The 25,838-nt window shown below is 40.4% G+C and overlaps 1 protein-coding gene across 1 annotated transcript; it reads left to right on the plus strand.

Annotated features, from left to right (window-relative positions):
- The first annotated feature begins 1,636 nt into the window (after window positions 1-1,636).
- On the plus strand, window positions 1,637-7,896 carry LOC141014180 (C-C chemokine receptor type 3-like). The gene is made up of 3 exons (XM_073487866.1): window positions 1,637-1,698; window positions 1,810-2,006; window positions 5,846-7,896. Exons 2-3 carry the CDS (start codon window positions 1,837-1,839, stop codon window positions 6,696-6,698), a joined length of 1,023 nt encoding a protein of 340 aa, XP_073343967.1. The 5' UTR covers window positions 1,637-1,698; window positions 1,810-1,836; the 3' UTR covers window positions 6,699-7,896.
- Window positions 7,897-25,838: the final 17,942 nt, after the last annotated feature.

The raw sequence follows: 25,838 nt of genomic DNA on the forward strand, positions 1-25,838 counted from the left end.
TTAAACTGGACAGTTAAACAGCACCAGTGTCAATTTAAAATTACTTTATCTTCACTAGTCTTGACTAGCTCCTTACTTTGTTGTATTTTATCCAACAGATTATCATTTGATGGCACACGTCAGTTCATGTCGTACACCGGTATGATCCTGTAAACTGTCGTCTAAAGCAGCTCATCTGCCTGTTAGCTTCTGAGTGAGGGGTTGGTTTGTTTTTAGACCGGCATAGCACGAGTGGGCGGTGGTTTGTTGGTCCGGTTAACAGTAAGTATGTTGTCTCCGTGTCTCATACAAGGCTACATGTTCAAACGGAAAACAAAACGAGCGCAAACTGCAGACGACGGCTGATGAAAGTCATAAACGTTTGCCCACGATGCACTATTTCTGAACTTTAGAGGTGGTTAAACGGCGTCATGTTACGTCGACAATAAGCTTACATTTAAAATTATATGGGGGTTAAGGCGAGCAGCTGGTGAGCAGGTCTGGTACTTACCGGCCCCCTCTGCCATGCTTGTTTGTTGTGTTGCGCTGCCTATGTCCGCACTGCATAATGAAGAAAAACCACCATGGTAGTTACTTTCCAGCCCAATTCCGAGTGTAATTTCTTAGTGCTACCTTGTCTTTCTACCTCAGTTAACCCTGTCCTTCTCCTCGTCCTCCCCAGTGTCGGCTGGTAAACACGCACCGTAACCTAGCCAGCCACCAAGCTTCTCTGCACACTCTGCAGCTTCATGACCTCAAGTAACGCCTTTCCTCATGGAGCCCTCTTCACCTGCTTCAACGAGCTACCCCTGAACTGCACTATTATCCCTCTGATTGTTGAATAAATCACCTTATAACCTTAACCTGTCTGCTTTTGGGTCCATCTACAAACCGTCACAAAAAACCTTTTTAAAAAGTGTTTTAGTTTGACAATAATAAGCAAACCACACTCTTTCCTGAACTCTAATCATAGTATAGTTGTCTTTAAAAAATGAGATCCTTGGCTCCATACAGTGTGGTGCACACTAACGCTTTTAGCTTAGCAGCTAAAATGATAATTTCGGCACAAAACGGCTGGAAATCAAGTCTTTTCAGATCAGTACTGAATTAATACATTTTAGGGTAAACTTACCCTAAAAACCCTAAAAGTCCAGAATGTAATATTCAACCTTGACCTGTTTTTCGTTCGGACACCTGATTAGGCTATGTATGAACTATATGACGGCAGCTTTTTGCAGGTGCTCTGCAGAGCTTTTACAATACTCATGTTAGAGTCTCTTCCACACTCTGCACGCCTTGTCAGCGACGTACTCCTTCTCTTGTCTTTATCAAACGTGCGTGATCATTTTGTCTGTGGTTTTCCACAGTGGTTTCCTCACAGTTAGTCAAATATGATTTGAATTTAATATTAACACGAGACGTGCACAGATGCATTTATCCTGTTTGTGTGAAGTGTTGCTGTGGTAATCCCTCCCTCACACATGCAAACACACATGCACAGACACACCCACTTTTCTGTGGCACTTCCTTCCCCTAGCTCGCTGACTTGTCATGGAGTGACTTGAACTCACCGTGAGTCAGACAGCTGTGGCGTTCAGAGTCAGACAACAAGAAGAAGAAGCCTCCCTGCTGGCTGGACGGCAAGTCAGCTCCCCTTAGCATCATCATCATTCCCACAAACATCTGCTATTATTTCCTGTGCTCCTCTGAGCCTCTCAGGTAAAGGCATTGTTGTCCAGCTCTCCTTAAATCATTTCTAATAGATGAATTGTTTGATAATCATCATTTTGTGAATGTTATGTTTGATGGCTGTGTTTCTGTGTCTGGCAGATTCCCCTGCTGACCTTCCATAAAAAGATGGAGACTTCAACATTTGATTATGATTACAGCCCTGAACCGTACACGCATGTCAGTCCATGTAACAGGGACAGTGACAACAGTCTGGGATCTCATCTAGCCCCCCTGCTCTACTTTATGTTTCTCTTCAGCCTCGTTGGCAACGTGCTGGTTCTGGTCATCATCCATCGGTGAGTGGTTCAACAAAAACTAAATGAACAACAGTACTGCAGATGTCTTTTTAAAGAGAATACCATACAAACAAAGTTTTGGTGTTGCAGTTTGAAGGGGCAGCAGGTGTATTCATGGCCCTAATTCAAACAGTTCTTACAATGTGTCATTTATTTTTAAATCATTTACACACATTTACTATAACCTTGGATTTTGTTTTACAAGGTGTAAACTGAAGTTATAATTCCTGATCCTGGTTGATTTGGCAACACCTGTGGATACTGCAGCTTAATACTACAGCACGCAATCCTTGAGCAGCTATTTTGTCAGAAATACAACAGAAGATCAACTGCTGTGTGTGTTCACAGTGCAGCCAAACAAACACACACTGTTTAAGGAAAAGGTCAATAATCAGCCTTTCCTCATGCCATAAGCTACTACAATCTTTAATACATAGATTGGTCAGCTTGTTGGGGAGTTGGAGGTGCTAACTGTAATGCTGAGGAGTTTTAGTCTTATGTTGCTGTCAAATACCCGAGTCCTGACCTCTACACACAGTATATCTAGTTCTTTGACAATTTGAGTTTTGGCGTATTTGTTGTTATATGGCTTTCAGGCCAAAAGAGAGCAGAGCACACTACCAGGATGTGAGGGTTTATGGGCTAAACTTGACACCATCTTGCGACGGGAAAAAAACAGCCATGAGGTCAAATAGTAAAACATGACATGAGAGAAGTGAGACCAGGTAAACTGTGCCAGATTTATTCAGAATATCTCCCATTCTCTCAAGTCAGCATTTAACCTATGTTAGTCTTGAAACATATACAGTATGTGTTTAGCTGAAATATTCTCTCAGTTGATTCAAGGGATGAACATTATTATACATGGTTCAGTTCACTTTTTGTTGCTCACTGATTGACAATAAAGTCTGTCTTTCGCACGGGACTAGTATTACGTGGGGACCTCTAGTAATTTGTAATAATTGCGGAGGTCGTCTGTGATCCTAATCCCGTGCGAATCTGCCATGTCCGTAATTTGTAAAGTAAAAATTCCACCGCAAATTACCTACCATATTTCACCAAACACAGAGGTCATGTGATAATATTAGTCCCATGCGAATCGGCATCTCTGTGATTTGGGGTCGTTTTTTTTTTTTAAGGTTTTTTGTGTTTTCCGCGCCTTTTTCTGCCTTTTTCCCGGTCGAGAATTATGGAGGCTGCGTTGGCAATTATAACTGAAAGTTTTGACAGCATTTTGGGTGCAAAATCTCGAAAGATGATTAGATGGATTACATGCATGGCAGCATGCGGTAAGGAACATTTTTCTATCTTTCAACAGTCTCACCAGTTCTTATTATATTAAAAATATCCATATCTAACCGTTGTGCTGCTCCAACGAGGGCTCCAGTGCGAGCGTATCCCTTTCAGTCTCTTTGTAATCCAGCCTTGTACTGCATTGTCTTTTAGGAGAAAATAAATCCATAAAAATAAATCCAACACTGAATGTCCTTTGATTATTTATCCATTTTTCCGTGTTGAAAACGGTTACTGTTGTTGTTGGTTACACAGAGCCTTGACATCATATCCGGGGGATAATGTCAGTAAATTTGAGTTAAAACACAGACTTTGCTTATCCCGTGCGAATACGCCGCACAAAACACAGAAGTGGTGGGCTAATTTCTAAATCATGAGGTCCCCAGGTAATACTAGTCCCGTGCGAAAAGTCTAACTTGTTTTTCAAGTGACTTTTTGTTGTATGTTATTTATGACCTGATCATTTCTAGATCAGTAATAATATTTTTTTTAAATTGTATTTATTTTACTTTTAGCTTTATTAGTTTTAATAATGGCCAAAAAATGTCTTCCATACAGAGGATGCTCAGAGCGCTCTGGAACAGTGAAATTCTGAACAACCTTTTCTGACTGAATAAATGAACGCAACATGTTTTACAGCTAAACGATCAGCAGACTAATGGTAACTCTTATTAATTAACTCATGTTTGGATAGTTAGCGATGTAACACATCTGAGTTGGATGAGGAAACAAGAGAAACTATGAGCTCGGCAGTCTGTGTGTGTGTGTGTGCTAACCCTACCCTCACTTGTAATAAACGGGTGGATGAAATATTTAAAACACTCCTCAATGCAATACAATTCAGCACCACCACAAGCTACATCCTCAAAATCTAATCAACATGGTATCAGCATAACTGAACACTATAACCTAACCACTTCTTCAGCCAAGACATCTAAAGAGAGATTTTAGTCCACTTGCCTCAGATTCTGATATTTGGGAGGCAGAATGGACAGAGCAGTCCTGCGTCAGGCTTCAGTTCTACACCATTTGTGGCACCGTTGGATTTGACTGGAGATGTCATCAGGTTGTCAGGAAAAAAATACACACTGGGAGAGTACAGATGAAGTCATACTAGGAGCGTCTTATTCGTGTGCCCACAGAGAAAAGAGTACAGTAGCTGTCCTCTGTCTGAGCCCCCTAAGAGTTACCTCTCCTCTGTCACTGTCGACCGACCCTCTGCACTCTACCCTCGCCTCCATCGCTGCTGTCTGCCTTCAAGAGCAAGCAAATGTGAAAATACTTTCAGTCTTCATGGAAACACAAATGGCAGAGTCAGAGGTGAACTCGGCAAAGTCTCCCTGGGCCTCTGACTGAAAGGAGTGTTTATAATGCAGAATATTATAAAGGGGAAGCAATGACACGTGCTGGGTTAGCTGCATACTGACATGGTGAGGGCTCAGGGAAAGTACCATTCACAGCTCTGAACTTACAACTGACAACTCAAAACTAGCTTCATTGTCTTAATTCACAAAGCTTAGCTTCACATTTTTCCACATCTAAAAAAACAATCGATAAATATTGAACAGTGCTTCAGTGCTGCTTTTTCATCCATAGACTATATTGAAGTGAAACTATATCAATATCATTATTATTTGATGTATTTATCTCTAAGAATAAGGGTTATGATTCACTGAAGTTGGGAATGTTTACTCTGTGTTTCTCTTTGTTGGCTTCTATTTCAGATCATAAATATGCAGAAAGAAAAATATATGCTTATGTTTCTAAGGGCTGAACACAGATCATAAAGAAAAGTGTTGCGCAATAACAAAACTGTAATGATAATCCACACTACTTAAGACATTGTAAAGTCCCTATGATTTAAGTCTTAAATTTTTCTCAAAGTATGCATTACATCATATAATGTACTTAGTTACTTTTAAAATTATAATTGAGTACTGAGTACAATTTGAATGAATATCTAAACTTTTCATCTGCACACATAAAGACAAAAACAAACAAACTACCATTCTTCTTGAGAAGACAGGCACAATGTTAGGAATGTTAAGATGACTGACAGCGTCACCCTCAACAAGATATCTCGCTAAGCATAACAAAATGGAAAAGAGAATTTTGTAATTTTTTTAGACATGCTTATGGTGGGGTTAGGTTTAGGCACAAAAACCACTTCAGGTTAGGGTTAGGAAGCGATCATGTTTTGAGCAGAGACCTGTTTTGCTCTCCACCATTGCTGGCTCCTGACTTGCCGTCAAACATAGCTGTTTTTTGTCATCACAAACAGCTCGAATTTGTTCCAAGGTCTCCTTAAAAATATGTAGTGTCACGTTTACAAATGTTCAACTGTAGTCTTGAACTGCAGTCACTGGCTTGACAGCCTTCTGGCCTGCAACTCCACCACCACCCCCTCCACCTCCTGATATGAAAGTCAGGCCATAAATATATAATGTGAACATGATATGGCACTCATACAGAAATGTTGATTTCCTACTATGACATGAACAAACAAACAGTGTGACCAATAAGCATTTTTGTTTTTTCTCTCCTAGGTTTGAGAAGCTGACCACTGTGACCAACATCTTGCTGTTGAACCTGGTGTTCTCCTCCCTGATCTTCGTGAGCAGCCTTCCCTTCATGGGACTCTACATGCAGCTCTCCAACTGGATCTTTGGCGCAGCCATGTGCAGGATTGTTGGAAGCGCCTACTACCTGGGCTTTTACAGTTCTGTCCTCTTCCTAACTCTTTTGACCTTTGACAGACACCTTGCAGTTGTGTACTCCTTGAGCGCATCGCGAGTGAGGAATCAAAGGTATGCGGTAGTCTCCTGCGCTGTGGTGTGGGTGGTCAGCATCCTGTCCTGCATCAAGCAGATATTTATCCACAACCCTTATTTACATAGCATGACCAACAAAACATTCTGTGATGAGTATCCTGGTGAATTATCTCGTCTTAGTTTTGAGAGGCTGAGGGATACTGGATTTTACCTTCAGATCTTTCTTTTCTTGCTCTTTCCTCTGGCCGTTATTATTTACTGCTATGTCAGGATTGCCATCACCGTCATATCATCCAGGCTCGTTACCAAGTTCAAAACAGTGAGGTTAATATTCATCATTGTGCTGTTTTTTTTTGTGTGCTGGACGCCGTACAACATTGCAATGCTGATGCAAGATAAAGTGGAAGGCTGTGAGAAACAAAAGAAATGGACTTATGCTCTTCATGTCACTCGTGTCTTTGCTTACACTTACTTTTGCATCAGTCCTATCTTCTACACGTTTGTTGGGAGAAAGTTCCAGAACTATTTCAGACAGATGCTGGTCAAACGTTTCCCAGGGTTAAAGAAGCACATTTCTGTCAGTCAGCACAGCAGTGTATCCACCAAAATGACACCAAATGATCTTTAGGAAGGGGAAGGCCTTTGTTTATCAGTTTTTGGTCATTTTGGATTGTCATTGTGGCGAGCTAAAAAGCTTAATTAACAGAGAAACAAATGTGTATCTGATAGTGAGTACTTACACTTTGGGTAGCTGGGTTGCTGGAGACGCGTTTGGTAATAGTCCAATCCTGCGCTACATATACAAATATTGTTGGCCAAGAGTCTGGGAAATGTTTTCTTAGCTGAACTGTTCAGCACGATGCTTCAGTGATTTGCAAGGGTTGTTCAAGTTTGTTGTCCTCATTTTCTGTTGTTTTTGGCGACTTTCTGCCCTCCAGTGATCAGAGGTTCATTAATGAAGCTCCGAAATGAATTTAAAATTGGGCAACTGTAAAAACATTGATTTCGGAGGGCTCTTTAAACCCTCAGTCATGTCAAACACAACAGAAACATTAAAGGAACAGTTCACAGAAAAATAAAAATCCAGTCATTATCTATTCAATCTCATGCCAATGGAAAGTCTTGTGAAGTTTCATTATCCACCTGACCATGCATTGAGGGTGTAAATAACATCTTTTCAAATCAGTTTGGGGTCTCAGGGGAGAGTTGGATTATGCCTGACAAGCTGTATAGAGCCATCTTATGCTTTTATGGTGGTTTTCCACGCTTCAAAACAAGTCCCCTGATACTTGAGTTGTTTAGGAGAATGCTGCAATGCTGTTTTGATGTGAAGCTCCTACGAAACTTAACCTGACTCTTCATGTGCATGTGGGTGAGTACATAATGACTACATCTTTTATTTTTGGGTGAACTTATCTTTTTAACCGGTGGGATATTGCACAGCATGAACTTTTCCCAGATGGAAGAGTTGAGAGAGTTCATTCACGCCCATCCACCACAAAAAGGCGCTCCCTGAGTCATCATTAAGGCTTATAGAATTTCGCACTGGACATAGATGATGTGCTGCAGACTGTCTTCAATATGAATGTAATAACTAAGAATACTGACCTACAACTGTATCAAAAGTTAAGGTGGATTAACTGCGGTTCTGCTGCGAGATTGGCTATGTTCGTTTCTGCAAAACACAGCTTTGTTGAAACTTTACAATTCTTTATGTTGCAAATGTATGTTTCTTTAGGTTCAAGGACCTGGTTCTGTCGCCACAGATACGACTAGACAATGCCATGACGTCTTGTTAAAAACATCCAGTGGTGTCACACTTTAAAAAAAATTAAACACTGTCTTGAACAGTGGTCACTGGCTTGGAAGCTGTTACACGTAGCTGCATTGCCACCGCCACCCCCTCAAAGTCTCTACATGAAAGTCAGCTCATAGTCATGTACTGTGAGCGTAATGTGACACGTATTGTATAAATGTTGATATGGTAAGCAACACATGTACACAAAGGAAGATATGGTTTGAAGAAATGGAAAATACTAATTTTGTTCTGCTAACTGAGCTGTCATTTTTTTTGCCACATTTACTGTTAGTAAAGACGACATTAAGGACATTAAACAAAGCCCAGTCACCAGAATCAAATGCTGGCAGTTAATGTTCATGCTAACCAGTGATACGCTCAAATTTGTCATACGTAACATGTTTACGACCTGACTTCTAGATCAGCAGGTGGAGGGGATAGTGGTGGAGTTACAGGCCAGAAAGCTGCAAAACCAGTGACCGTAGTTCTAGACTCTGTTTCAACATTTTCAAGCACGACACCACTGGATATTTTTAAGGAGACCTTTGGACAATTTCAAGTCATGTTTCAGTCATATTTTACAGTAAGTAGGGCTGTCAAGTGATTTAAAAAAAATAAATAAATAAATAAATTCCAAGCTTTATGATTAATCAATTGTAATTAATGCCATATGCCAATATTTGCCGTATTATTAAAAAGAATCTCAGTGCAAATACATTTTGGTAGATGAGTGAATCAGTTAATAAATGGACGCTCTAAACTTTAAAAGCGGGTGATATTTGAAGCTTGTAGTTCTGCGATGGTTAGAATATTCCTCACTGCATAAGTTGCACAAAACGGTTCTCCTGTCAACAGTTCCATTGAAGTACCACTCCAGTGTGTTTTGGTATTTTTATGATCTTTCCCGACACTGTCAATGTAAATTTTGTGCTTAAAAAAATTAAGCTGTCGCTAAAATGGAATGGACTACAGTAGGACTTTTATGTCATCTGCCACGCTTGGCGTCCGGTGTTCTAAGAGTTGTGTGGCTCCTTTAATAACAGGGCAGTTTGTAGTGAGCGAGTGGAGAGCGACGGTCGGTGGCTGAGCTCAGAGCAGACAGCTGTTAGCCACCGGAGCAGACGGAACGTTTAGTAGGGAGGTTGTCTAGTGGCAGTAAATGTACAGTACAGGTTACAGTTTGACCATGAATAAACTCTGTAGCTCCTCAATACACCAGAGGACCTCATGTTTGAGTGGCAGCTATCACTATCCCTGCTAATATCCATGCTATTTGTGTCCATGCTAATATCCATGCTAATGCTATCCATGGTAAGGATATTATTCATGCTGAAACGACAGCATCTGGTAGCAATGGTACAATGTCCGACTATTAACCACAGTCCATTCTGGGATTGAGACAGAATGTTAACCGTTTGACAGTTAGGAACACTGGCTGCAGTGGGACTTTTCCATTCAGTGCACTCAGCAGTGTTTAGTTATCACCTCCATCATGTTTACAAAGCTGCTGTGGAACGTGTTCAGTGACGTAAGGTCAAGGGGTGTCATAGACTGCGATTAATCTGTGTTATTTTTTTCATTGCATTATTTTTTCTGTAATTAATTAATCAATGGAAATGTACACATTATTAATATGTTATTTTGACAGACCTCATTTTAAGCCAAATGTAAGCTTAATTTAAGCCAAAACATAATCTTACTCTCACCCTAAACAAGTGGTTGTTGTGCCTAAACCTAACCAGATCAGAGCGTTGTCACAACATAAAATTGAAAAGTTAACCTAGAGAAATGTACAGGTGGAACATGTAAAAATGTAAACTTTGTTTAACAATCCAGTTACCAGAATAAAAGTTGACAATGTTCATTCCTGTAAACCTTAGATATGTTCAAAGATGGGGTACTGTGTTGAAAACCTGCTGCTCACCCTGATTACCCTTTTCAATCAAAAAAATTAAACATTGTGATGTGATTTTGATTGCCATCAGAAACACTCAGTGTTAACACAATTTTTTTTACCCGGCATAATTAGTTATCTGCAGCCTTCCTTAAATATTTGAGTAAATGTTAACATCCTACATGTAAAGAGATTTGAATATTATACAATTGTGGTGTGCTCTGTATAATTATCATATAGACCTTTTCTGGTTACGCTTAATTTGGGTTGTCCAAAGCTGATACTACTACACCTCGACAAAATGTTACTATTATTTGTAAATAATGTAAACTCTGTGGTTAGCGTGAGAACAAATAGAGCAAGATTAACTGTGTGCATCTGACTCTGTTGAACAGCTGACCACAGAGTATCTATAACCTGTCCTAATATAGTGTGCTTCTGCAAAACAATGAATCAAGTGTGCACACTCATTGTCCAGTCATCTTCCACATGGACTTGAGCCTGTAAACAGCTGCTTGTGACTATATTTGTTTTAATTTTATGTTTTCATCTGATGTTATTCCTTTGTAAAGATGTTTTGTTTATTTCATAATGATTCATATTCTTTGTTAACTTGTTTTTCTGTCACGTTTAATATTTTTGATGTGAAGCAAGACTTATTTTTTGTAAGATTTCTACATGTTTTATCTAATTGTGTAATGTCTGTATGTTTTTTCTATGATACCTGCCTTAGGACAACGGATGAAATTTAGCAACTGTGCTAACTCCGGCATATTTACATTGACGCTTTTTGCTGATATGTTGATTAATGTGCATTGTCCTAATCAAATAAATAAATAAATAAAATAAATATGAGCCACATTCTACTTGTAAAACTGAGGGAGCTGCACCAAAAAGGGAATTAAAGCTTCATGCTTGGTTGTTTTTTGTTTGATTTGGTTCTTGCATTTGCTTCTGTAAATCTAAGCTGTTTGAATAAATCAGATCTTTTATTCAGCAGGCTTCATGTTTCTGTTTTTCACATTCCCTTAACGTTCTTCCCAAATACGTTCATCTCAGACAGCACTGCTTAAAAGTTTGAGTGCAAATAGTGTACATGTTTTTCATGCTCATGTTCAGAAGAGGACAAGACCAGCTGGTTGCACAACTGATCGAGACTGACAATATATGTTCTTTATACTGGATCTGCTCTTTAGTTTAAGACTGAGGAGGAGAAATAGTAAGACCAGTCTCAAAAGAGCAACTTGTAAGACATAGCCAGGATTTTAGTTCAGAGGGGCTCAATGTAACAATTTTTGGCAATTTACATGAATCACTCTTTTACTGGCCATATGTGAGCAGATTGTATCGTGAAGTGAAAAATGACACCTTCCCCGTCTCTCTCAGTTGCTCATACAAGCCTGTAGATGATGTGTTGAAGTTGTTTAATGCTGCTGGACTGCGTTTGTCTGTGAAAAGAGTGCAAATGATGTGACTGTAGGCACTGTCTTGAGCACCTCATCTCAGTGCATCTCTCCGCTCCACTAACAGAGATGTTAATGTTAGTTCAGAAATATCGTCCTTGAACATAAACTAAGAACTGGCTTCCAGCACAACTCAGAAGTTCCACAGAGCTGCTTTAAAACATTCAACCCTAACCCTAACATCATGAACAGAATGTGAAGGAACAATAGATTTGACGTTGCATCAAAGAAGTCTATGTACAGTACTGTGTTGCATAAATGTCTACTGAAGTTAGCATGCTAACCAGCTAGCCTCGGCCTGTCCTTTCTTGTAATGCTACTTTGTAACACACAAGGCGGTGGACTGATAGCCCTGTAGTTTCAGCAGGGAGATGTAAGAGCAGCAAAGTAAATAAAATACATTCACAAAATGTCAAAAAAGGAGATATTTTCCCCTTACTAAACAGAAAAACACAACCGTGCACCTTCTGAATTCAACTTTCTCTCTTATACCTGGTAAGAGCTTAACTGCCCCGTTACCTCATCTAAAACGCACTCAAACAGGACATAAATGAAATAAAACTCACCAAAACAGTCTCGGTTTGTCTTTTCACAATCCCCTCTGGTTTGGTATATAATAAATCCTCAATTCAGAGAGTATGATGTAAAAATATTTCAGCGCTACACGCTGTTTTCATCCAGGTTCAATCGCAGTTTGGTGTCCAGATGTGTTGACTGTGAAGTGTCTGAGCCCCTTGTACCGCAGTGACTCCCCCCATCATCTGAGGTTGCGGTATGGGCAGACTTCTGCGGGCAGACTTCGAATAGGGCTACTTAGCTCCACGGCTAATTGAGCTACCTGCTCAGTCATTAACTAGATGCTGCAGCCAAAGATAGCAACAGCAAAGACTACACTGAGCAGCAGTTAGAGGTTAAGCTGACTCCTATTCACACAAATAAATGACCTTGTACCCTCTATAGTTTTGGAGCTACCTTCGAATTCTGACAATTGTTTTTACAGGTACACCTTTTAGTTAGCATGTTTTATGGTTGTAAACATCATTACTCATCATTTATTACATTATCTAGTTTGGTCCTAGCATGGGTTCTGTTTTAAAGCGCTGGCAGATCGCCTGCCAACCTACCCTCCTGCCTCAGTGGCTAATTTTTCCTCTTGTGGCTAAATTCTCCCTGCACACTGCTCGCTGATAAATTGTAAACCAGGCTTAAATTTCTGCCATCTTTTCCACTGGAGGAGGGAGGGAGGAAAAAATATCAAGCTGTCAAGAATGAATAGGGGCTTCAGCAGAGAGTAATGCTTTCAGATAAGTGTTCTTTCCAACCATTTTTCTCTGCTATGTCATGAGTAAAGTCAAGGCCAGTAAAAGTTAGAAGAGTCGCACATTATTGCACTGAAGATTATCAGATTAAACATGTGTTCAAACGGGAGGAGACAGGAAGTGGACTCTTGTGCAACACAAATTCAGCATAAATTGGGGGATATGAGTATGTTTCAAAGTGATAAGAGCACAGTGACACAAATACCCCCATGTTGCAGCATTAGGCTGTTTACTGCAGAATAGTCAGATGTATTCACATTGAGGAAAGGACCCTGTAGCTTGAGTTATTGAAAAAAACTACAGGTCAGCTACTGAGTGTGACCTGCATGTTAACAACAGGCTACCAGCTCACTGTTACAGCAGCTTCTCTCCAGCAGCTAGAGAGGTGATATGATTAATGATATAAAACTCACACACACGCGCACACACGCACACACACACACGCACACGCACACACGCACACACACACACACACACACACACACACACACACAATGGGGTCTGTGTGCTTCAGTAGCTGCAGTCTTCACAAACTATAAAAAGGGACAATATCTTATAAGTAAAATATAATCAGTAAAAGTATTAAAGGAGAAAGTACACAATGCAGAAAAATGGTCCCTGAGAGTGTATGCATTATACTGTTAGATTTATTATTACTACCAAAAAAACCCTATGGACTTCAAACATTTTTTTACAGGAATGCAAGTAATAATTATTTTCATTATAGATTAATCTGCTTATTATTTTCTCTATCAATATATGAATTGTTTGATATGAGAAATATGAGAAAATAGTGAGAACTGCTATCACAATACGTATCAGAAAAACAGCAGAACCATCCTTTAAGTACAACAAATGTCAGAAAACAGGTGGTGTTCCAGCACTTGTTGAAAACCTTTGACAAAAAGGCAGAGCTTGGCTCGATCAAATCCTCAGCTCTCCCAGAGAAGAAAGAAAAAGCGATTACAACATGTAGATTAAAACCACCAGAACATCAGTGGTACCTTCTATAGAACAACAGTGACATCAGTCAAGTGAGATGTCTGCACAGAGCCCAAAGATACTAAAAGACAACACCCACCCAGCCACAGTCTGTTCACCCTGCTGCCATCTGACAACAGATACAGAAGTATCTGCTGCCATACCAGCAGACTACAGAGCAGCTTCACTCCAGAGAGGAGACACAATCTTGTATTGCACATGATGACAAATGTATCTTGACTCTTGAAAGATTTATATCTTGGCATCCTTTTCTTGCAATTCGCAACTTGTATGCATGCACTGTTTGATCGTGTTTGCTAAAACTGCCCACACACACACGCAGTTGCCCCAGATGTAGATCCCAATGCAGTTGGCTATAACACCTGTACTCAGTTTCTCTGTTTACTTTTCATTGGACTCAAGTGTTTGAAATGATTCATGTAAAAAACATGTTTATTTGCAAAGCTGTAGAAGGCCCATGCAGCCTTTACCTTTGAATATAGCACTGAAACAGTAAATACAGATGTCACAAGCCCTTTTCACACAGAAACCCCGTATTATCGGCGCAGTGAAGGCTCGTCATTTCTCCGCCTTAGTTTCTTCACACTGAACCAAGCAGCAGCTTAAAGTCGCTCCAGTGTGTCATTTCATACAGCACGCCGACGCTGCGGATCCAAAAGAGGCTTGACGGTACACATCATGACGTTGAGATCCGTGTGTTTTTTTCAACGTGTTTCCCCCGGTGTCCACCTGTTAATCTAAACATGTATCCACCGACTGTTAATAATCATATGGATGCAGTTATAATGTGTTGTGAATGAGATCCTGACCCACCATGCATCATGGAAAGTGACAAAGTTATGTTTTTTGCTCTAAATTACATAATTACATAATCACCATCAGTAAACAGAGGGCACTGTCTGACTCTCACTCGTGGGGAGGGATGCTGTTTTCGGGGGGAAAGTTCACTGAAGTTTCGGTCAGGAGGGCTGACCGTTGCTGTGATTTTTTTCAATAAAAGTTGCCAGAGACAGAAACTACAACAACACAATAGTGTAAGGTGACAAAGACATGTGAGTTAAAGTTTTTTGCTCTGAATCGCATCACATAATCACTTCTATTCAACTGTGGGAGCTGCCTGGCTCTGCTGCCGGGGACAGATGCTGTTTTTCGAACAGCGTCGGTGATTAAGAGTCGGTAGGACAGACAGGATGAGAGACTTGATGAGAGGCATGATGACAGACAGGATGACAGACACTTTTCCACGTCTAACTGCGGTATTTTTTTCCACACATAAGTTGCCAAAGACACTACCAGTTACCACATTACTGTTGTTTGGTCCTGTAACGTTGCTTTTTGTGTTGAAGTGTGGTACATTTCTATTTTATTTGATGAGTGAGGGATCTGTTTAGCTGTCAGACTGTGAACACCATCAGACCGACACACCCCTGATCCGCGTTGGCAACTTTTCCATTCCCACAGACACTGGCTCGCCTCTGCTGCGGCTCTGATACTTCCTCCGGAGGCTGATCAGAGACGCAGTGAAACTGTCCCCCCTCTCCGCATCTGTAACTTTCACACAGACAGCGATGTGGAGAATCGGCGCATGATTCCAGCACTGAAAGGGCAGTGTGAATGGGGCTACAGTGTAATGGCTGTAGAAAAATGAAACCATCCATGTATAGATTGGTTCCCTATAAGACTCGCCTTCACTGTGCTATTCAGTCTGCCACCAGGCTTGATTTTTGCAAGATAAATGAAGGACGAAAGAAGCGTGTCTGACATTTTTACAACCAAAACAGGAAGATGCATTGTTTTCCACCGTAATAATCATTGCCTACTTACTTACTACTTCCACTTTTTTGACCAGAGGAAGATTGCAAAAGCTCAGAGACACACACGCAAAAGAAGAAAAAGAAGACCAGATGAAGAGTTACAAGGCAGTGGGTGTCACAAGCTTTCTTAACCCTTTAGCAGAGTTCAGGGCAACATTATCTAACACAAGGCCTTACAGCTGACCAGCACAAAAACCAAAACACTGTCGTCTGTCTGCTCCATCAGCCAGCCGGCACCCACAGACAGCCAGTTCCTCCAGCAGCCTGTCTGCTCTCCAAGCAGCTAACCAGCCAGCTCTCCCTGAAGCGGCTACCATAAACTAAGTGAGGGCCTTCATGTGCGCCACAGACGGCTCCTCCTGCCAGAACATCAATCAGTAAGAGGTAGGCGGGTAAGAGGCAGAAGGCCCAGCAGCACCCTGGTGATGATGAGCTCACCCAGAGCCTGAAGGTGACCCAGCCTTCCTCCTCCACTCAGGAAATCACTCCTAATGAGAATGAAATCGGGAGAAATGTAGCTTTCAATGAAATAAACGAGCAAGCTGAGGAGGGAACTGATGAGCAGTTTAATTGTTCATTTTCAGTTAGTCCTTTTTTATAGATACTGTATCTGCACAGATACTGCTCTGAGGTTGTTCTGAGAATATGATTCAAACAATTAACTTAAGCCTACATGGAGTTAAAACGAGTTCATCGTAAAACATTAATCAGAAATCACATCAGAGGATGTGTTTTTGTCTGTGCTCTTCTCACGAGTTCAAAGCAGATGAGAGCCAGATAGAAAAAATAACATGGTTTTACGTCATATTTCAAATCTAGATCAAACTACGCACGCACACCTAAGATGTACTGAGGACACATGTGAGATCCACTCACTCATACCAAATCCAGAGGTGATCTGGGCCCCATGTGACCACAATCTTTTAGCAGTCTGTACACACCAATCTAACATTATTGAGAATTGTTGAGTCAGGAGAAACTTAACAAACTTTGCAAAACGGCTGCAGAAAAATAAATACCCGTGACTACTGCAGGGTTCAGGACCTGGGAGAAAATCCTGATCATATACATTCACACACAAAAGCCAGATGTTACTTGGTGTAAGTGTGAACAGGGTATAAGGTGTGTCTTAAGCAGCTGTTTGAACGCACTGTTTCAACTGATGTCACAATTTTAATTTATGACAGATGACAACATTTTATTGACAAAAAACACGTCAAATTTTACAAATACTGTAAACGGTAACCAATGTAGGCAACTACCTTGACGTCCCTGGAAACAGTCGCCAGACTCCCTTAAAAATGTCTCCAGTTTTTAAGTCAGGAGAATCTTTGTGAAATGCCTCTGACAAATTCTTAAAAGTTGAGGCCTTCTTTTTCATTTGGCAAATGTTAAACATGAAGATATTTCTTTGTTTGTGTTAAAACATCGTTTCTGTTTGTCCCAGTGAAGTGAGATCTGATCACAAGCGGACACATGTGACGCATGTTAATGCCAGGAGTGAACTGATGGACTTAGAGCTGTCCACTTGTGATCGGATACCTCAGGACGGATGTTAATACCAGGTCTGCCCTGCTTCTCTGACACTGACGTGAATCATTTGCCACTAAAAGGTGACAGAAAAAAAATCATGGCAAACATTTCGCCTCCGACATTCTTACTGAATCCTTCCTCATCTGTGAGCATCTATAAATGGTCGACAATTTAGTAAAAATAAGTAAAAACCCAATAGAAGTGCTCACTTGTTAGGATCAGGTGACTGTGGGGGTTGCAGCGTGCATGTATAATTCACACCAATTGATGTTTTTGCTTTCATTTGTCACCAACTGCACATCCCTGGATTTGGATTTGTCATGTAGACCCTGTCACCAGTTAACATTTAAAGCATCAATAATGATCAAGAGAAATGTATAAGTCGAGTGAGTTGTAAACTCATTCTGATTCCTCTTTCAAGATAACTTTTGTTTGGTTGTCAAGCAGTCAATGATTTCCTGCGTCAGTCTGATTTCTGTGGAAGAGCTGATAAAGTGCTTGAGCCATGCTGACTATGTGCACATTTTAACCACTTATTTCATCATTCGCTCTGTGCTTCCTGAACATCTGTGAGTTGTTTTTTTTTAAATAATTGTTGCATTAACTAAATTCTAGGCCACAAGTTTTGACACAAAAATCAATTGCACTTTCTTTTATGTTATTCTCCCGGTCCTGTACAAAATGCTTTTGTTACAAGCTGAATACAAGCTAACTCTTTCCCCACATGAGACTTGGAAGAAAGAAAATTTAGCTTTTTGCCAAAAAAATTCCCCTCCATGGAGATGTTCAGAAGAAAGAGATCTCTCTTGCTTCACCTTCATGCTGTGTTTCATTTTTACTTTTTAATAGAAGTGTCAAGAAGCTCTCTGGGGTCCTCCACTTGTGAAGAATGAGAATTAATTGGAGGATTAGAGCTACATGCACCCTCTACCCTGTCTTGACTTATAACATGGCTTTAGGGTCTGCAGTGCTGCTTCCCCTGACTGCTGACTGGTACTGTGTGTGTGTGGGTGTGTGTGTTAGATTATGAGAAAAAGAAAGAAAGAGAGTGATCATTAGTCTCTGCTTATATCTGGTATCTTACCGTATTCACATTACTTGCTGTAATTTTCCACATCACACTTGTCTAAATTAAATGTCAGGCCAGGACTGAAAACAACTTCATTGTCAAACTTTTCTGAAAAAATGCTTAAAATCAATCAATCTGTCTGAATCCATGATGGCTTTGGTGATATTTGAAAAAGGAGGCAGGGAAAGCACTATAGTAATGCACTGGCAATAACTGCACGCAGCTGGAAAAATGTGCCCAAAAATGTCCGATCTCTTGTATTGAAGAGAAGGTTGCTGTGGCATTGTTGGTGAGTGAAGATGCAGTGGTCGGCAGCTGATGATTATGCTACACTTTTGCTATTTTTGACTGCCATTTTTTCTGCGTCTTTCGACCATCCAACCTGAATGTTTGAACCCCTCTACCTACCAGTCGCCACTGCTTGCTACATTTCAAGTCACAGATTTATACGAACAAGTTCTTATAGACTGTTGGATAAACGAACAACCAAAGGTGATAAATCAGCAGCTGCAGCAGAGAAGAAGCTGCTGGTGTGTGTGCAGCAGCTGGAGGGCAGCGCTTCAGAGAGGTTACACATTCTGTACAATGTATCGCAATGGAAGAATAAAATCTAAGTCTCTTTATTAATAAAGCTTTTAAATATGCAGCTAAGACTGGTGACGGAAGCTCACCATTGCTGGTTGTCCAATCTGTTCTCATTCCCACGTATTGTCATGGCCCCTTTTGCATTCTACTAGAGTCCTGTCAGGGCTCAAGGTTAAAACAAAGTATTATAACAGTATAAGTGTTGTCTTCCTTATGGCTCAGTCTTGTGCACCCTGGGGGGTTTTGTATATTGTGCTCCCTGTTTTGGCTTAGCATGCTGCTTGGTCAATTCAGGGAGCATCCTAAGAGTGGAGCCGTAGGCACCACGCATAACTGTTCCATTTGTTGCAATTAATGGTCAAACCTATGACGTGAGTGTTCCTGACTGAAATGTAGGTTATGGTTATGTTATGTATGTGACGTACTGTTACTTGCATAAGTTAAAATGAATCAGTTTAGAATTTTAGTTCCACGTGCATGGGAACACTTTAAATTAACCATCATTAATAAATAGTAACTTTATAGTTTCTTATACTTTAAATAAAACTTTTCTCACTGTTAACAATGAAATGCTTTATAAACCATTTATTAAGCAACTGTTTATAGTAGATTTGTAACTGATGATTATACAATTTTGTAAATGGTTAATAAATACTGTGTAGTTCATCTATAAACATTTGGATGTCGTTATAAAGTTGTAACTGATGTTTATAAACCTTAACAAATGCTTCATAAATGTTTACGAAGCATTTCATTGTTTGTTAACAGTGAAAAAACTTTTAATTAAAGTTTACTTATTTTACCATTTATAACTGATGACCATCACTCTTTTTACTACTTGTCACCTGACTTGCTCTTGCCATGGGTGGGTTTATATTAGAGTTAATTAAAGGCCCATTGCAGAGAGAACGGCTGGGGTTGTCATAGCAATGCAACAATCGTTCTGCCATGCATTTTCCCAGGCTCACAGCCGGGGGAACACTCCCTGCAGTCACTTCACTGACAGAGAGACGTGTCACTGTAAATGGAGCTTGAAAAAAATGCTGATGCATCTCAGCTCCAACATGATGTGAGCAGACCAAAAATAGTGAAATCAGGCTGTAAGGTGAAAACTTACAAGGACACATTCACAGGTGTCACAGCTGACGTGACGCACATTCCTCCCCATGGTTTCCATGCTGTGCCTCTGATCGGCAAGTAGATCAGATGTGAACAATCATGTTTTAAAAAAAAATGAATGCGCTTCGTCATATTTTTCAGACCACAAGGATACACACGCTAAGTTTTGGTGAGTAACACTGAATGTACAGATAACTTGATAAACGCCACAGGGCCTCTAAAATCTCATAATCCAGCATGGCTCAGGCTCTGTTACAGACTTTTATGCCCCTATGCTTCGAGGAGGAAGGGCAGAGATCACACAGCAGAGGCCATATAGTATATTTGATGAGGTAATTGTTAATGATACCATCTAGTGATTGTTAACAGGTGACAATAACTCATTAATGGATTGCATAGAATGCAATCAGCCCAATTGCCAAGTTAAAAATGTTGGCAGTTAAGAGTTCTGCAAACCATTTTACATGTTTAGGACCTTCTTTCATAATATGAGGTGGAGCAGATGGTGTAGGAGTTACAGGAGAGAGGACTGCCAAGCCACTGATCACAGTTCAAACAATTGTACAACCACTGGATATTTTTGAGGAGAACTTAGGACAATTCTTCGCTGTGTTTGTGGTGACAAAAATAGATATTTTAAGCCTAAACATGATCTTTTCCTGACCCTAACCAAGTGGTTTTTGTTGCTACGGTACATCTATCCAGACCACAAGCACAGCATTACCTTAAGAAATTTATAGTTTCAACATATCAGTTTAACTTTGTGGTAAATAATCAGAGCAGCACTTTGTAATGTTTTTACAGGTTGGGAAAAGTACAGACAAATGGTTCAATCAGTCACAGTCATCAGTGGGATATGAGAGGAAAAATACAAGCAGAAGAAGAGAAGTGCAGACAGTGCTGCAGGTCAGACACCAGGCTGAAGTTACCCAACAGTCTGTAATGAGCCTCATCATGCTGTCTTGTCCTTTGCTGAAACATTTTTTCAGAAAGTTCTCTATGCTTTCTTCACAGTGTATCAAAGTATCTATATACTGTGCTCAGTGTGCCCCCTGCTGACATAACTAGTGCCCCCTTTCTTCTTTAATTAGTTTCATATCATGATTAATCTTTTTCTTTGGAATTTTATATTTGCTGAGTCAACCATGTCTTGAGCTTTAACTAAAACTTTAGCCATTTCAAGTTGTGCCTGTAATTAACAATGTTTTGTTATACAGTAAACTTGTATTGTACTTGAAAAATGCCAATTCATTGACATTAGATATATTTTTAATTAGCTTTGTAAAGAACTGCAGTCATCTCAGCAAGATAGCACACCATGGTCATTATTAAAATAATCAATTGTTGATAATCTTACAACACAGCATGATGGGAGTTATCACATGGTTTGTGGCTTTAGTGTTCAGCCAGTCTGAGCCTCTCTCCACCCATTCATCTTCCCAACTAACCCTCTACTTGTACACTTTCACACATGTGGGAAACTTAAAATCTCATTCTGCCACGTATCTAGTGCCATCCACTGGCCAAGCTTGACAGTGAAAACAAATGCTCTGTATGTTTTTAGTTCTATTCAACACTGGAGGCTAATGTAGCCTGCAGCCTCTAGCCTCCAGCAGAGATAAGGGGTGGGAGACAGGTCGGGTGACTTCACTTTTTAAAAACATAAATGAATCTAAAAATTAAGTCTAACTCACAGAGGATTTTCAGCACAATTTTGTGCAATACTGCCCAGTTCATGAAAACTGCAGCAATATTCCAGACATTTTAATTCAATGTGATGTCAAATACGTACCATTTCCATTTGCATGTACTGGACATTTAATTTACTGAATGTCCGCCCTCTATACTTGTGGATTGAGCCCTTGCGGTTTTCAGTAGTACGTCCTGTGATGTGTTCACTGTCATCATGTCAAGTCTGCCAGGGTGTAAGACTGCATGGCTAATATGCCGCTGATAGACAGGCCCAGAGACTACGATAATCAAATGCATATTGATTAGGCCTATCTCTACAGCCCCAACATCTACATATCTCTGTATCATGATGTGGTTGAATTTTGCAATTTAATAAAGTAACTGTTCATGTACATATTCATACCCACTGAGCAGGCAACGTCTGTGGACGTCCAAAACAGGTTGATATCATGTCTGTCGGGCCAGGCCATGATCTGGACGTCCAGTCAGGCCATAATCTAGACATCCACTGACATCCAGAATTAGTTGAGAATAGACGTTCATACTGGCTATGATCTGGACGTCCACTGACAGCCAGAATTAGTCGACAAACGACATATAAACGTCTATACAACGTCCAGAAAAGACGTATAAAAAACTTTCATTCTGGCTCCCCAGGTGACGTCTTTTAGACGTCTTGGATGTCCATAAATGACGTCTAAAAGACGTGATCTAGACCACTTTTTGCTCACTGGGTAGTAACTTCTGCAACATCAGAGCTGCATTGCATAAAAACAGGAAAATGAGGCCTCTGACAGACACAAAAGGATGCAGAGGAAAGGAGATTACAGTCTTTGCAAGAGCAGCAACAGGCAAATCCACAGATGGTCATGCATCTAATGGGCTCTATCATCACTGCTTTGTGTCCTTTACAACAGCACCCACATACACTGTGCTGGATTCATCCAGTTCCAGTGGGGTTCAGCACTGTTACTGCCCGGCCTTTGCGTCACTCTCCTGTGCCACAGCAGTCCATGTCACCTGAAGCCAAGGAATGAAACCTTGAGCTACACCCATGTCTTTAGCTGCAACCAGCCATAAACATTAAAAGTTCAGTGGCTTTAAAAACAAGGAATGGCTCACATAGAACTCTAGATAAACCATGTGTCCCGCTGTACTACCCCTTGTTCCCATGTCCCGCGTATTGAGATGATATCCCGGATTTTGATTGGCTATACTTCTCAAAAGACAACCACTGCAGGAGAGACACTGATTTATCTGATAACAATCAAACTGTGGACAAGAGGCTAAAGTATGTAACGTTGGTTAACCACATTGTCTTTGCTGCATACAATACGCCCTATGAGATTTAGGCAGAATATGATGGCACAATGACCCAGAAGACACTGACGTCTCACATACATGACTTATTTATTGCCCTGATATGATCCTTCATATGGAAGCCCATTTCCACCAGTAAAGACAACTGGCGGAAATGGGCTTCCATATTTATCACCATGAGCCTCGCACAAAGCCTGGCACGGGACACTTTTGCAGTAGGTGATAATAACAGACAGTGTGGCTGCAGCAGGTGGGCTGATGGTTTATTCAAAGCTGCTGCTGTGCACAGTAACTTTTGTCTTAATGATTGTCCCCCTGTGAATATTTTTGTCACTGAAAATGTCAGAGCAGAAACAATAACTCACATTGTGCACAAAGCCTGGACATGCCACGTTTTAAATTAATATCTATTATTAATTTGTTGGCTCAGGTCCTAAACGCAGTTACTGATTCTGTTTCTGTGCTTTACCTCTTAGTTACTTTTTTTGAGTGTGTAGGTCGGGTAAAATGCAGCCCGTCGGCCCCACAGAGCGAATGACAGGACGATACTGTACGTGATCAGCTCGTTACAGATCATATAATGCAATGCCTACAAATACAGTGTATTTAATTTTACACTATATTTCAAATAAAAGAACTTGACAGCCACATATTAATGGATGTGACCAAACCCAGCCCATCCCATCTGGACGGGTTTGGGTCAGGGATCCATGCTCTGCAGTCCAGATGTTATTAATGTGCACATTGTAGTGTGGGTGAATCCACATACTGCTATAATGAAGGAAGAGAGATACTGAAACCCAGTGCACTCAGTGTGGTGCAGTACCTTACCGCTAGATTCAGATGGCGAGAAAAGGCTGTTAACATATCACACTCACCGAGCAGGATAGTATTTTCAAGTGTTCTTCAAAGATCAATTGGCCATCTCTTATTATAATTTTGCCCGGTACATTGCAAAGGTTATGAGCAAATGTCAACAGTGCCATTGCAACGTGTTTCATAGCAATGATTCTCTCACAGAAGAATCCACTAGTCCAGAAAACAGGACCTTCTTCCTGTGTTTAATTTCTCTTTGCTCCTACTGCAGACAGATCTGACCAATAAGAAGTGCATCTACCCATAGGAGTGTAAATGCTTAGCTTCATGTGCTGCATCTAATGTAAAATTCAGTTATCTCAGCGGTGAGATATGTTAAAACAACATAACTGATGATTTATTTTGTCCAGACTTTTAAACTATCAATGTGTTTGAAATGTGTTTCCATAATGTGTATTTCAGTTCCACTTTGTTGTAAAAGTTGATACAATTACAATTCATTTTACATTCATCTCAGTGGAGTATTACCCCAGGTGTCACTTGGATGTGCTAATAAACTCGCCTGAGGGAGCAACAGTGAGTGGTCCTTTTTGATGTTTTTCACGTTTTCATCTTCTATCCGCTCAGCACCTGGGTGTGTGCGCCTACTATAGATTGTTTATATTTATCTCAGTGGGCGTCGTTGTGAAGACTTAATTTCGGGGCACTGCAGGAACATCCACCACCATTTTCTCATGCATAAGCACTTAGCCTCAGATAACAAGCACAGACTGCTTTGGCATGCCTGCAACAAATAGCCAAGATTTATCTATGTGTGCTGCCGTCATCTCTGGGTGAACTTGTTGAAAGAAAAACTGGTTCCCACTGCTGTGCTGTGCCCAATTTTGTGGGCCACCTCTCTTGAAATCTGCATTTTCAGACCAAATAAATCAAAATGAAACAACAAGGCTGTTTCATCCCAAAGGCTCCATTACATGCACCAAAAAATTTGGCATTATTTTGCCAAAACGTGAACACAAATGGTTATCCTTTGTGGCCTTCAGTGTGGTAAAGTCTTCAGATCTTGGGAATTAAAAAGGGAGGACATCAGGACAACACTTTGGACTTCCAGGTCCAGGACTTCCTGAGAATAGTTAGAAAAATAAAAAAGTATAGTGTTGCGTTATCTTTAATAAAACTTCCTAGAATGGTATTTCTAAGATGGCTCATTTCACAACAGAATTGGAATGGCTGGCAAGTCAACTAGGGTTAGGGTTAGATGTTCAGTACACGAACTGACAAATCCTGAAGCTAAACTCCTGACATGTCAGCTTAGCAGTGACATGCAGTATGTTAATCCTGGTTAAACGCTACTAAAAGACAGCTAAAGCTACAGTCATGATGTGATAACTGCTGAGCTTATAGCCTTTTAAATAGTGTTTGTATTATTTAGTTTAAACTAGCAGGTAACTGAACAACCTCCTTGCGTAAAGTAAGTCATATCAGAGTGCTGAAGAAGGTTATCACATTAATCAGACATGACTTGCTGTTTAGGACTGCCCCACACAGTCAGTAGTAAATGTCAAATCTGCCAAATTTTAATGAATTTCCAGAAAATGGAAAATGGAAATGCTATTTAATGCACATTTTCCATTATGTCAATTTAAGGAGAATTCAGATGAACAGTTGGTGGCACTACTTCTCCAGTCAGGTGTGATTAAATAATTGCAGAAGTGGCTGCAACAAGATGGTAATTCAGGCATTGTGAGGTGACTTCAAGCCTTTGACTTTCTGCAGACTTTCAGGGAGTCTGGATGCTTTCTTTGCTCTTCTGTCCTTGAAATTGATCCATCAACCATCAATGACGATGTTCTAGTCCTTTGAAATGCAGCATGGATCTTCTCTAAATTTTTGGGGTGTTTTGTGTGACAGTAGTCATTTTTCTTTCAGCAGATTTTCTCTAAATTGTCACTCTGAAAAAAACAGCAACTCAATGGGAACAAATAAAAACCTGATAACTCATTAGTCTCCAAGAAGAATTCTAACTTACAGTATTTGGCTTCATACTGTCAGGATCTATTTTAAGACATACAACACACTAAGGTGTCTTTTTTTCGGCCAGCATTGCATTGATGAAGCTGAGGGCGAGATATGCCTCACAATATTTTCTTTCTTTCTTGTCAATGTCTCATTCAATTAAACACGAACATTTATAGCTATCCTCATGGCTCCGTGATGTCCACTCTGTGCTTTCAGTAATCAAACTGGTCACATCCTAAGGCTCTCCGACCCAGTACCACAGCAACAGTCACCAGATGTCAGGTGATTCTTTTCAACTGTTACTAATTTCAGGCACTGGTGCCAG

The sequence above is a fragment of the Pagrus major genome, chromosome 19, assembly GCF_040436345.1.
Source record: "Pagrus major chromosome 19, Pma_NU_1.0".
Classification (NCBI taxonomy): Eukaryota; Metazoa; Chordata; class Actinopteri; order Spariformes; family Sparidae; genus Pagrus; species Pagrus major.